Source organism: Chrysochloris asiatica, unplaced genomic scaffold (genome assembly GCF_000296735.1).
Source record: "Chrysochloris asiatica unplaced genomic scaffold, ChrAsi1.0 scaffold00010, whole genome shotgun sequence".
NCBI lineage: Eukaryota > Metazoa > Chordata > Mammalia > Afrosoricida > Chrysochloridae > Chrysochloris > Chrysochloris asiatica.
In genome coordinates this window covers 12157207-12170390 of record NW_006408528.1, presented here as the reverse complement: position 1 = coordinate 12170390, position 13184 = coordinate 12157207, and the positions used below count along the sequence as shown (strand labels likewise).

Here is a 13184-nt window from a genome sequence, read left to right as displayed (position 1 = left end):
TTGGAGGCCAAGATGGCCAAACTTCGTTTCTCATACTTCGGACATATTGTCAGGAGGGACCAGTCACTGGGGAAGGAGATCATGTTTGGTAAGGTGGAGGGTCAGAGAAAAAGAGGAAGACCCCTAATAAGATGAATTGGCCAAGTGGCATCATCGATGGACTCAAGCTTGGCAACAGTAGTGAGGTTGGCCCAAGATTGGGCAGTGTTTCGTTCTGCTGTGCATAAGGTCACTATGGGTCAGTATTGACTTGATCACACTTAACAACAACAACCATCAGTAAATACAGGTCTTTTAAGCTTTCCTCAATTCACATTATTATGGTCAACTCTACTTTGAGGAAGCAGCTCTTCCCTAGTTGTATTTTGAATGCCTTCCAAGCTGAGAATCTTATTTTCTGGCAGTATATACAATGATGTTCTGTTGCTAGTCATAATGTTTCCATCTTTTGGTACTATATCTGACATTGTTCCACATTATTCATAATGTTTTCAGTAGCTAAACATTCAGAAGTTGTCTGCGTCTCCCTTTTCCTAGTCTGACTTTAAACTCTGATGAAACCTGTTTACCATAGGTGATCCTGCTTGTACTTAAAATGCATAAGGACTAAGCTATGCCTTAGTCCTCAAGGCACAGCTTCCAACATCACAGCACTCTGGAAGTCACCACAGCGTTAATAACAGATGAGTGCTGGATTTTGCCCATAGTATCCTTCAATAATTCAAATTGAGTCTTGAATTTTTCTTCACTTTTATCAGCGTGAGAAATGCCCAAAGATGTGTGAGTGTTCTTTAAAAATGTTTCCTTTAATCATCGTTTTATTTTACCTTCATCTTTTCCTTACATTCATATCTCTTCTATTTCTTCAGGTTTTATTACCACAAATATTGTTCTGAATTCTGTCTTTGCAAAACTTATCAAACAAAAAGAAAAATAAATCAGAAATTGTCAATACCTTGACAATATGTTGATGAAGTCAAAACAAAATGCCTTAGCTTTTATAGTCAACTACTACATTATTGTGGTCTGTCTTGGTGTGGTGCTGTATGATCAGCACTGGACTGCAAACAACAAGATCAGCAGTTCAAACCCACCGGCTGCTCCTCGGAAACACTATACAGGGTCTCTAACGAATCAGACGTGACTCAACAGCATTAACAATGCAACTGAATTATGGAAGGAGCCCTGATAGCCTAGTGGATTATGATCTGCGCTGTTAACTACAAGCTTAGTAGTTAAAATCTACCAGTTGCTCCGCAGGAGAAAGAGGAGTTTTTCTGCTCCTGTAAAGGTGTACAGCCTTGGAAACTCTATACAGGATTGTTATGAATTGGAACTGACTCAGTGGCACACAACCACCATTACTATCACTGGGTTATATAATTCCTGCATGGTTCAAATTGTTAACATGCTTGCTGTTAACCAAAAAGCCAGAGATTTGAGGCTACCCAGAGGTGTCTAGAAAGAAAAACATGGTAGTCTATTTCTGAAAAATCAGCCATTGAACATTTTGGAACAAAGTTCTTGCCTGTCACATCTGGGGTCACCATGAATCAGAGCCACAACAACTAGGTATTGAGTTGACAATACTCTCCTTGTTGAAAGTTTTAGTTTTGAACAAAATTAAACAGGTGCAAAAATCAACTAATACCAAAAGTACAAATGAGACACTTCTCTTATATACATACCTATTCCTTTTACTAAATTGCAGTTAGGAAGATCCACTGGTGTCACTTCTCTGGCAGCATTAAGTCGTATTCTAGGGGAGGAAAGGAATGAAATCCATATAAAAGTATTCTAAAAAATGTAATTGCATTTCAAAGGTAAGCAGTCTGTAAAGTTCTTTATTTTTCCTAGGTTTCAATCCCAGGGTTAGTGGTTTCTGAAACCTGTATAATTATATAAAACAAGGCCTGAATAAGACACGTGGAGTCTTCTGGGCACAACATTTAATATTTATTTAGTTGGGGGCAGGAGTGGGAACTGGATGGAGTTCATGGATAGTAAAAGAGATACATAGTGTCCTCGTCTCTGTACACATTGGCTGGAGGGAAACAATTTCAACAGTTGTGTAAGGAGCCCTATTTGGAAACCAGGACTTTTAACGATTTCATTCTATTGTGAGTCCCTGATGATAATTTGTTTTCACCCCATGTGATTATTATAGATCTTTATAATAATCTATATTATAAAGGTAGTCCTTATGAATACGCCTAGGGATCTCGTTGAAATGTTGATTGTGATTTAGTATATCTGAAGTAGAAATGCAAATTATGAATTGGAATGAACCTGCTGGAAACCCTAATGAAAATTAGGGTTAATAACAAAATGGTTCCAATTTATCCCATTGAGGTTTTAAACCTACTGATAGTTAGTTAGGTCTCTTGCCCATATCGCCAATCTGGCCTCAGAGCCTGAACTTGGATGTAGCATTTGAATAATGTAGGGGTGCTCAATGAGTTTATAACTTCAATCATACTCAAAGCCAGCACAGAAAGAGCATTTCACACACACACACACACACACACTGCAACTTGTTAAAACTGAGCATATAAACAGAGCAAACATTTGAATGAAGGAAAGAGAACAAATGTGAGGAGGAAGTACCCAGCAGGCCACCTGACCACAGTAAAGTTACTGATGATACAGATGACAAACTTAGCAGTTAAGAGGTTTAAACAATGAACATTTATTGAGAAACAATAAGGAGCCCTGGTCACAAAGGGTGAAAGTGTTCAGTTGGTAACCAAATGTCGGTGATTGGAATCAACCAGCCATTCCAAGGGAGAAAGATGGGACAGTCTGCTTCCATAAAGATTTTTTGTTATTGTTAAGTGCTGTCAAGTCAGTTCCAACCCACAGTGACCCTGTATAGGGTTTCCAAGGAGTGGCTGGTGAGCTTAAACGGCCGACCTTGATGTTCAAACCAACTTTGCAGCTCAGCGCCTTAATCCTCAGCACTGCACCAGGACGCTCTGAAGTCCCTAGAGCAGTTCTACTCTGAATGATACAGTCACTGAGTCAGGATCGACTCAGTGACATGGTTTTGTTTTGTTTTTTTTTTAATTATACAATATAGTTACAATGAGCAGTGACAATTATTCAAGAAGTCCTAGGAATATTGTTGTTGTTGTTAAGACCCATAGCGACCCTGTACAGGGTTCCCAAGGCTGTAAATCTTTACAGGAGCAGAAAGCCTCATCTTTCTCCTGTGGAGCGGCTGCTAGTTTCGAACTGCTGAACTTGCGGTTCGCAGCCTGATTCGTAACCACTATGCTACCAGAGTTTGTTTGTTGGTTAAACATAGATAAGTAGATATAATTGATTGGAATACCTAAAATGGGGCTACAACGTGTCCGGTGAAGGAGGCTTCCTGTAGAGCCTTTGCATTGCATAAGACCATAGGTAGAATCCTGAACCCCATCCAAAATCTCCACTTGAAAGGACAAGCAGACCAGCCTGGAGTGGCTAGAAGAACAGAAGATACTTCTTGAAAGAAAGACCCACAGGAAAAATACAACACAATAATGGCAGTCTGACTGACTACTACAAAAGCAACCAAGTTGTTAGTCCAGAAGACTTCAAGGCAAGGGGTCGGGTGCCTTCAGGGCAAACCCCCTTCCAAGAATAAGACTTAAGGAGAATACATGAGCAGGCATGCAGTCTGAATGATGACCACATTGGTCACCGATAAGGAGAAGTGAGGGAAAAACAGCAATGAAATTGTGAGCTAAGTCTGACCACATTCAATAGACTTCTGTGAACCCTGGTGGAGACCCGGTTGGCCAGCAGTATGTCAAGACCTGGGGACTCCTGGGCCCAGAGACAGTGACATAGCCATAGAAGACTAGAGTGGAGAATGAAGTGTCCAGCTGATAAGAAGTGAGGGGATTTGCACAAGAACACTCACACTTGCAGGTAATACCCACTTGACCTGGCTTCAATGGCTGGATGATTAGAACTCGACTAGAAGAAGAAAGGAGAGGAAAAAAAAAAAAAGAGAAATCTGATACTATTTTATGAACTTGACATACACCTATGGATGCAGTAGCTCAAAAGAAGGAACAAATTTTTACAGCAGGGATCATTCTCACCCCCTTGGTACACAGGGTAGACAGCGGTGGGCAACTTGGACATTGGCTACCCCAAATTGGGGAGCTACAAGGGTAAGAAGTTACTGGCTTACAAGCTTTCAAGAGGGAGCCTAGATCCAGAGGGCGTGGAGGAAGGTACAATCTCCACTGAGTCATATCCAATCTGTCTGATGAAAGGAGACGGGGATAGGACTTTTGTGGTACAATAGTGAATAATTGCTATCTGGACTGACTGTGAGGGATGGAAACATAAAGGTAGATGTTTTGTAGCAAAAGGAGGGGTGTCGTTGATTTTGCAGTCCAGAAGTGGGGGTACCTGGGATCATCAAGGGAGAAGTGCAGAGTGTGGGAAACAGTGACGCCAGAGATGGAGGCAGAGATGATGACGTGGAGAGATGGAGTGGCTAGGGACTCTAGATCCAAAGAGGGAGCGGGGCTGTCTGCTGATGACCGAGGGGCCTGCTTGTTGGGTATACCATTTGGTTGGTTGATGATGCATGGAAGGGATTGTAACCATGGCAATGAAATGATATACGATAGGATGAATGTAAAGCTAATGTTCTCCCATGTAAACTATCACATAATTTACAATAAAAACAAAACAAAACAAAAAAGATAGGTAGATAAAATCTTAACTTGCCTTACTGATAATTTATATCTTACAGAAGGAAGATGAAGCAAAGGTGAACGAATTCTCTGGATATTAGATGAACTGAATTACATCATCTTTGTGTGGGGCAGCTGGGAGAGTGTGAGCAGAACAAATCCAGGTGCAGGTGGAGAACTGAGGCTGAGAAAGCCTAGATCAGGTGTTGGATGATTTCAATATCTCATTTCTGTTTGCCCAGGTTAATGCTACAACTATGCATACGCTATGACAAAAAATTATTTGCTAAAAGACTAATGGAAATTCACGAACTATAAATGTTATGTGATTTTTCAACATGGTACACACTGATAGGAATTTAAAGGCAGTTTGTTTTTTATTCATTCATTTATTCAGAAAAAAATGTTGCATGCTTCCACTATGTATCATGCCAAGGCTACTAATACATAAGGAATGGGGTCCCATAATCCCCTTTGTAAAAGCCCCACAGTTCATCCTGAGACACAGTCAGAATGGCAAACCATCAGTCTGGAGACAAAGAGATGAAGACATAAGTGAAGCCTGGTTGGCAAGGAGACCGGAACTCACTACATGGCAGACATGCATTTAGAAAGCAGGCTTCAAAGGAAAGTGGGGAGTCACCCCTTGAGCAAAGACACTAAAAGGTGTTTTGAAAATAGAAATCTGGCATTACAGTTGAAAAGATGAAAATAAAGGAGTAAATTAGGGAAATGTGGATTTTAAAGAAAATGAGCTCTATTGCTGAGAGAGAAACATTTTAGCATAAACCAAAAACCAAACCTATTGCCTTACTAATAATTTACTCATAGTGACTCATGTAGGGTTTCTGAGACTGTAAATTGTTATAGGTACAGACAGCCTCATCATTCTCACACAGGGCAGCTGGTGGATTTGAACTGCCAACCATGTAATCAACAACCCAAAGCCTAATCCACAATACCACCAGGACTCCTTACTCGTTAGAATAAGGATGATAAAGCTACCCTTGTACATGAAAACGTGTAAAAGATGCCTGTAGTCTGCATTCGTAGACCAAAGTAAGGAATTGTTGTTGTTGAGTGCTGTTGAGTCGGTTCCGACTCATAGTCACCCTGTTGGTAGCTGGAACCGCTGATCTTCTGGCTAGCAGTCCAGTGTTTATCCTGCAGCACCACATAAGGAGTCCAAAATAAGGAATAGTAAACCAGGACAATTCACTCTCATTCCTTCCTGGCAGATTTGTTATCCTTTGGAAGTCATCTTGGTGTGGAGCGGCTAGAAGAGAGTGAGCAGAAACAGTCCAGGTACAGATGGAAATGGAGGACTGAAGCAGAGAAAGCCTAGATCAGGTGTTGGGATGATTACAATATCTCATTTCCATTTGCCCAGGTTAATGCTACAAGTACACATGTGCTGTGACCAAAAAAAAAGAAAAAAAAAATTAGCAAATGACTAATGGAAATTCACAAACTGTAATTTTTACATAATTTAAAAGCCAAAATCACCAACAGCTTGTTCCTTGACATTTCTCTCATCGTGATTTCAAAATAATTAACCAATAATAAAAAAGAATCATTTATAAAAACTTTGAATGTAAGTTTTTAATCAGCCCACAGGACTGTATATATTGTTTAAGATAAAAAATGTTCAATTTGATTCTTATTAATGTTTTACTTCAGGATAGAACGAAGATATTATTGCCTGGGTCTTAGAGAATAGGATGATCTCTAGACTTTGACCCCTGTAAAAAGTTTCAACAAAACTACAGGTATAATCTTAAAACACTTTTCCCCCCTTAACAGCACCAAACAGTTTGTAGAGCGCGTTTAAGGGACTGATTATTACGTAGCAAGCATTGTGCTAGTTGCTTCATATGTAAGTTTTCAGTACTCTTCCAGCTTACCTAAGCAGAAAAATTCTGTTATGCATACGTTGTGGTGAGTTGAGCGAAGCGAACTTGAGAACAACCAGCAGCAACTAGTTTTAGAAATGAGCAACGATTCGCCCCTCATTCCACAGGGGCAGAAGCCAGAAGCCAGGGCATTACATGCCAGACATGGGGTTCTTCCCATCGCACCCATTCCTTGGAGAGGAAGCGAGGGGCATCAGTGCTCCTGGGCTCCCTGCTCCTGGGGTCCTCAGGTTGCCCTGCTGCCTGTTTCAGCGGGGCCTCACGTTGAAAATCTCCATGCTCTTAGTTTTCCCCAGGATCAGGCAATCATATTTTGGGCTCCTTTTCCTGATTCATACAATATCTGGGGTCCCCATCTGGTTATCTGTTTTGAAGAGACGCTTAAAACACAGAACTCTACTAGAAAGTTATTTGGATATCTCCTGATAATTTAGCCGCTCACGCCACAGGCCATCGATTCTCATATTGGGCAACGATACATTTATATGTGGCATATGGAAACCTGGTCAATCCTGAGGGATGTGAACCTTAACCTTCCTGTAGGTTTTCTGTTCAGAGTCTGGATCCACTATTCTGGGGGTTTGTCGTGCTGGTGGGGTGGAGGTGGGAGTAGGGAAGGTGCAGCCCTCACCACGATGACACTTACTGGTAAGAAGACCGGTAGTCCCTCAAGAGTCCCAGTCCCAGCCCCAGGAGGGTGAGCACCATCAGCTTCGCCATGGCCTTGGACAGACAGACTGACTGAGGTTCTGCCTGGCTACAGCTTCAGCCCCGCTTGGGTCGCTCCGGGATTGGCCTGTGGCGTCCCTTCCCGCTCCGCCCCACCTCGCCCCGCCCCGCCCCGCCAGGTCCAAACCTAGCTGGGCCATCAGCCGATACCAAAGGTTCGGATTTGGGTTCAGTCTGGACCTCATTGTGATCCACCGAACTTAAAAGAGAGGGACCCGGAGAACAGCCGCCTAGCCCCGGCAAGGTGGAGAGAGCAAGCAGACTTTAGGAAATGGAGAGGCGTGGGAAAGGAGAGCCAAGCTTTGGTGTGAGCGCTCACTTTGTACCGACAAGGTCTTAATCCTTGTGGCTCAAAAGGTGCAGTAATTTGATCAGGGTGACTCAGCCAGAAATTGTAAGGAAGTGAAGACTGAAGTTAAACTCTGATTCCTTTCCTCACCTTCAAACAACTGGATTTCAAGCACTTTGTCCTCTCTTCACCTCATCTTCACTTACAGCATACTGGGACACTTCACTTCACTTCCTATCCCTTCCTTGTCTCTGCTCACATTTACTGAGCACCTGTCCCGGGCCAGACTCTGTTCTAGATGCTGGAAGACAAGAGAAATATTCTCATTGAATTTACATGTCATTGGCAGTGGAAGAAGGGAAAGAGACAAGAAAGAAACAAGTAAAGTTTATCACTGTTGATGTACAGTGAAATAAGCTTTGGAGAAACCTCAGGGGTGGGAGATAGTGAATGATGGAGGTGCCAGTTTAAGAAAGAGGATTCAGGGGAAAGACTCCTTGATAGGGGACATTTAAGCAAAGACCCCAGGCGGTACCTCTGTAAGCCCATCTCTTGCATTTATTGCTTCCCCTAAAGACCAACTCGGCCCTTTGTTCCAAGTCCATTTTCTTCTTTCTTTCTTTCTTTGGAAATATTACCCTTAGGTATGAACATGCCTTAGTAACACCCATAGTTTTTTGGGGGAGAAAATCTCTTTTTCCCACATTCTCTTTTTTGTCTCTTCAAAGACTTGGTAGCCATTGTGGATTCCATTTTATCGCTCTGATTAAATGTGTCACATTAAAGATGACTATAAATTCCTTAATACTCTTCCCATTGAGATGCAAGCCCTATGGCCCTCTTCTGTGAATCTATGCAGGTCCTATCAATACTTTAGTTACTAGAAGGTAGTTACGAAATGTTGTGACCATAGCCTTCATGAACATGAATTGCCTCCTTTACCACGAGACCAGAACTGAATGGTGATCTACTACTGTTACCAAACATTTTAATCAAAGATTTCATATTAGAATCCTGATCAAAATGGGAACAATGCAGAACAAAATTAGATATTCGTATGTACTCCTGATATCCTGGACTTAACAGTTGAATGAATTCCTGAAACTCCTGTTCTAAGATAATCTTTAAAACTAAAAACAAAAATGAAAAAATTATCTACCTAAGATCAACTTGACAACAGCATGTCAAAAGATTAGAAAAGAATCTGAGGAGGCAGTGATTAACATTAAAGGGTGAGGAATAACTCAGAAAAGGTGCCTGAGAATGCTATATTGTCTGAATAATGTGATCAATATCACGAAACGGAACATGCAGAAATTTCAATGGGTGTACATTTTGCTGTGTGTATTTTCAACAACAGGAAAATAAAATGATTTAAAAATGTATCGTGAGCTACATCAAATATACCTGAGCATCTAAAATATATATGTACAGTAATTACAGAACAAACATTGGTCTAAACTAACCAGGTCAGCAAATGTATTACCAGCAGTCTAGGAGTCCTCTATGTCTTTTCTCTGACCACTGCTTCCACCTTCACTAGAGGCAACCAGTAGCTTAAATTTTGTGGCAATCACTACCTTCAAGCTTCCTCAATCTACATTTTCTAATTTCACACCGAAAATAACATCATGCTACATATATTCTTGGAGCTTTTCTATAGCTCAACATTGTTTGTGAAATTTATCCATTTTCCAGCATGTAGCTTTACTTATGTATGTGTAATGCATGTATATAACTATATAGCATTTCACTGTATGAGAATAAGCTTTGTTTATCCCTTTCAATGTTTATGGAAATTTCTCAAGTTTTTAGTTTATTTTACTCTGAAGATTTATTTTTAAAAATAAATTTATTTAATGTTTCTAGAATAAAAGTCATTTTCAAATTCTTCTTGAGTTTGTTGAATGAACTTTCCTTTAACTGGCAATCAAAATCCATTTACCCTTTCTTTCTGAACACAAGATTGCCCAATAAAATGATTAAATTTCCACCCTTCCTTCTCATTGTTGTTGTTAGATGCTGTTCACTCAATTCTGACTCATAGTGATCTCAAGTACAGCAGATGGTCTCTAATTTCAGGATGGTCATACTTTAGCTCTTCTGAACTTGTTTTAATTTTCTTCAGCTTCAACCTGAACTTGCATATTAGCAAATGATTTGTCTGATCCCAAGTCTGCCCCTGGCCTTGTTGTGACTGATGATATTGAGCTCCTCCATCATCCCTTTCAACAGATGTAGTCGATTTGATTCCTCTGCATTCCACATGGCATGGCCCATGTGTATAGTCAGTTTATGTTGTTGAGAAAAGGCATTCTCAACGAGTAAGTGGAATTGCAAAATTCTATCATGTGATCTCCAGCATCACTTTTATCACCAAGGCCATATTTTCCAACTACCAGTCCTTATTCTTTCTTTCTTACATTTGCATTCCAATCAACAATGATTATTAATGCATCTTAATTGCATGTTTGATCAATTTCAGATTCAGAAGTTGGTAAAGATCTTCAATTTCTTCTCCTTTGGCATTAGTGGTTGGTACGTAAATTTGAATAACAGCCATATTATCTCGTCTTTTTTGCAGGTGCTGTGCTTAAGCATAGATCTTAAAATATTGTTTCTGAAAATGAATGAGACATCATTATCTTCAATGTGTCATTCCTGGAATAGTAGATTATAAGACTGGCTGATTCAAAATGTCCAATATCAGTCCTTTGTAGCTCACTATTACTTGGGATATTGATCTTTATGTGCTCCATATCATTTTTGATAACTTCCAATTTTCCTAGTTTCATATTAAGTACATTCCATGTTCTGATTAATAATGGATGTTTGCAGCTGTTTTTTGTCATTTTGAGTCATGCTACATCAACAAACTAAGGTCCTGAAAGCTTTCCTCTGTGCTCATTAAGGTCAATTCATTTTTCCTAGTTGTATTTTGATTGCCTTCCAACTTGAGGGGCTTGTCTTCTGACACTATGTAAGAAAATATTTAGCTGCTATTCATAAGGTTTTTGTAAGTTCCACTGAACTCTGTACACCATGGGTGACCCTGCTGGTGTTTGGAATACCTGTGGTACAGCTTCCATCATCACTATAACACACAAGCCACCACAGTACAGCAGACTGACAGAGGAGTGGTGGTCCTTTCAATTAATTGTAACTATATATTAGAAACTACCAGCCGCTCTGCGGGAGAAAGATGAGGCTTTCTACTCCCGTAAAGATTTACACCCTCGGTCGGAACCGACTCGATGGCACTTAACAACAACAACAACAACAACAACAACAACAACAACAACATAAAGGAGCTCTGGTAGCGTAGTGGTTACGAATTGGGCTACGAACCACAAGTTCAGCAGTTCAAAACTACCAGCTCTTTTGTGGGAGAAAGATGAGGCTTTCTGCTCCCATAAAGATTTACAGCCTCGGAAACCCTGTACAGGGTCGCTATGAGTCAGAACCGATTCCACGGCTCAAAACAACAACAACATAATACTATACTCTTGCCAACATATCTTTCGGTTAGTAGGCTAGTGTTTATCCTACAGCACCACACCAGGACTTGATGATAATTTCTTAATAAATACAAATAACTTCATAGAAAGACCCTGTAATGCTACAGCGGAAGTGTCAGCATTTTCCTACTAATGTAGAATATTCTTCTGTGAGAAAAAAGTATAAACCTTTAAAAAAAATATAAAGTGGTTATAACACTAGCATGTAATAAACACTGTTGTTAACTTTACATATACTTCTTTAATTGTTTTGCCAACCCTATACTATAGTTACTGCTGTTTTGGGGTATCAAAGTTTTTGTTTTGTTTTTAACTCTTAGCAACCCCATGTGATAAAGTAGAACTGTCTGTAGGGTTTTCTTGACCATAATCTTTATAGAATTAAATTGCCAAGTTCTCCCCCCATAGATCCACTGGTGGGTTTGAACTGTCAACCTTTCAATCAGCAAGCAAACAATCATTTGTGCCACCAGAGCTGAGAAGAGTTAGTGTTATTATCCTAAACAAAGGTGATAAATTGAGGCTCAGAGAACTTACGTGAAAGTTGCACAGTGAATGAAGTAGCATTCAGCTTCGGAAAGTCGGGCTTTTGATCTGTTCTCTTACCTATCTATGATTGACTGCCACTCAGCCATATTTGGAGACCTGGTATGCCACTGTAGGATAAACATTGGATTGCTAACCACAAGGTCAGCAGTTCAAACCCACAATCAGCTCCTCGTAAAGCCTATACAGGGTCACAAAAAGTCAGAATTGACTCTACGACACTTAACAATAACAACAGAAAAAATATATATATTCTTTAAACCATTAAAACTGAGGTCTCTTAGTAACAATAGCTTAGCATGATTTTTAAAAATACAGAAATTTGAATTTAGAAGCAGGGTCCTGCCCTAACAACAAGAAAACACTTAAACATGTGGTGAGACTAGAAAGCAGATATCAGAGGGTGCAAATCTAGGACTTTAGTAATGTTATCACAAAATATTTAGTAGAACTGTCTTGGATTGAATTGTGTCTCGCCGATTCGACAACCCTTAACAACAGCAAAATATGTGTCAGCATGGTTGGAACATAATTCTCAGTGATCTGGCAGTTATGTAACAATGCAACGTGGCAATTCGGGGATGTTCTCCTATGATGTCATTTTATGATAAAACAACAAGAATCAAGGGTGAGCTGGTTGTTGTTATTGTCATTAATTGCAGTCAAGTTGGATCTGATTCGTAGCAACCGTATGCACAACAGAACTAAGCATTGCCTAGCCCTGAGCCATCCTCTGAATTGTTCTTACATTTGAGCCCATTACTGCTGCCACTGTGTCAATCCATCTCTTTGGGATTCTTCCCTTTTTCTTTGATTCTCCATTTTCCTAAGCATGACGTCCTTTTCTAAGGACAGATCCTTCCTCAAAGCATGTCCAAGGTTTGAGAGATGAGTCTCACAATCCTGGATTCTAAGGAGCATTCTGGCTATACTTCTACCAACACAGATTTGTTTGTTCTCTGGCATTCCATGGTACTTTTAATATTTTTCCATAGCTTGGGTAAAGCGCACCTTAGTTTTCAAACTGTTATCTTTTCTTGGTAGCACTTTAAAGAAGTCTTTTGCAGCGTATTTGTCTAATGTGATATGTCATTTGATTTCTTGACTGCTGTTTCCACGAATGTTGATTGTGAATCCAACCAAAATGAAGTCTTTGACAACTTTGATGTTTTCTCCATTCAGTTTGTTATTTATGGGTCTAGATGTGAGTATTTTTGTTTTCATTATTCACATTGAAGGCTGTGGGCTCTGATCTTCATCAGTAGGTATTTGAAATCCTCTTCATTTTGAGCAAGCAAAGTTCTATCATCTGCATATTGCAGGTTGCTAATGAGTCTACCTCCAATCCTCCAATCCAATTCTTCTTCATATATTTCAGCTTCTCAGATAACTTGCTCAGCATACAGATAGAATAAGCATGATGAAAAGATACACCTTTCCTGATTTTAAACTATTCAGTATCCCCTTGTTCTGTTTGAACAATTGCCTC

At 40.0% G+C, this 13184-nt stretch overlaps 1 protein-coding gene and 1 pseudogene across 2 annotated transcripts in view; both read right to left on the bottom strand.

The window, feature by feature from the left end:
- The window catches only part of PON3 (paraoxonase 3), a 114967-nt gene that overhangs the window by 41443 nt on the left and 60340 nt on the right, over nucleotides 1-13184 (bottom strand). Inside the window, exons 1-2 of one of the 2 annotated variants that reach the window (XM_006834273.1) lie at nucleotides 7260-7348; nucleotides 1689-1759 (exon numbers count right to left, since the gene is read on the bottom strand). The exons of the other annotated variant lie outside the window; for it this stretch is intronic. Coding sequence (XP_006834336.1) covers nucleotides 1689-1759; nucleotides 7260-7333 — 145 coding nt within the window. The 5' untranslated portion in view covers nucleotides 7334-7348. Of the gene's footprint in view, nucleotides 1-1688; nucleotides 1760-7259; nucleotides 7349-13184 lie in introns of those variants that run through there. 2 annotated transcript variants of the gene reach the window in all.
- The window catches only part of LOC102830770, a 16402-nt pseudogene continuing 10596 nt past the window's right edge, over nucleotides 7379-13184 (bottom strand).